We start from the raw sequence: 662 nt of genomic DNA, 5'->3' as shown, positions 1-662 counted from the left end.
GTTTGTTCCCAACTGCAGAATACCCCATGATGGATTGTAAAATAGCCCTGGCTCAAGATGCGTCAAGCAGTCTTCTTGAAGGCCCCATCGCCGATGTTTCATTTAACCTCAGCACGGGGGTTCTGGCTGCTGCTTGCTCAGATTCGACAATTGTTTTAACAAACACAGAGTCAGAGCACAGAAGATCCACTGTTAGGATGAGCATGGACTCCATCAGCAGAATTGAATGGATAAGCCACTACGAGTTTGTGGCTGCGGGATCTGATGGCTGCCTGCACTATTACAGTATAATGGACATGAGGAGCGAGCGCTTTCCAGTTCACAGCTGCAGCATTGCTGCCATGAAAAGGCGAAGTGACTTTCTCTTTACGGGATCAGCTGAGGGAAACGTAGGTGTGTGGGATTTTAGAAAGAAGAAAACGGCAGTTGACATACAGCACAGTGTAAGAAATAAGAATCAGCCTATTAAAGATATTGAGGTGCACGGGAACTACTTGTACTCGTCTACAATCTACCAGGGCAGAGTATGGATGTGGGATCTAAGAAACACGAGTAGAAAACTATGCAGCATTGAGACCAGGTATTGCCAAAACTGTCTAGCATTTGTGCATGGAAATCTGTACTCGGTCAGTGACTGTGGAGTCTTGAAGACTTCGTCTTCG

General features: G+C 46.2%; 1 protein-coding gene across 1 annotated transcript; it reads left to right on the top strand.

Moving 5' to 3' along the window:
- Positions 1 to 29: 29 nt before the first annotated feature.
- VICG_02213 (uncharacterized protein) lies at positions 30 to 662 on the top strand (the record flags this gene model as incomplete). Its single annotated transcript, XM_007605595.1, has 1 exon — positions 30 to 662. A coding segment is annotated over one exon (633 nt), but the record flags the coding sequence as incomplete, so codon positions are not given.

Source organism: Vittaforma corneae, assembly GCF_000231115.1.
Source record: "Vittaforma corneae ATCC 50505 unplaced genomic scaffold supercont1.159, whole genome shotgun sequence".
In the NCBI taxonomy this organism is placed as follows: domain Eukaryota; kingdom Fungi; phylum Microsporidia; family Nosematidae; genus Vittaforma; species Vittaforma corneae.
This window is presented reverse-complemented; position numbering and strand designations above follow the sequence as displayed.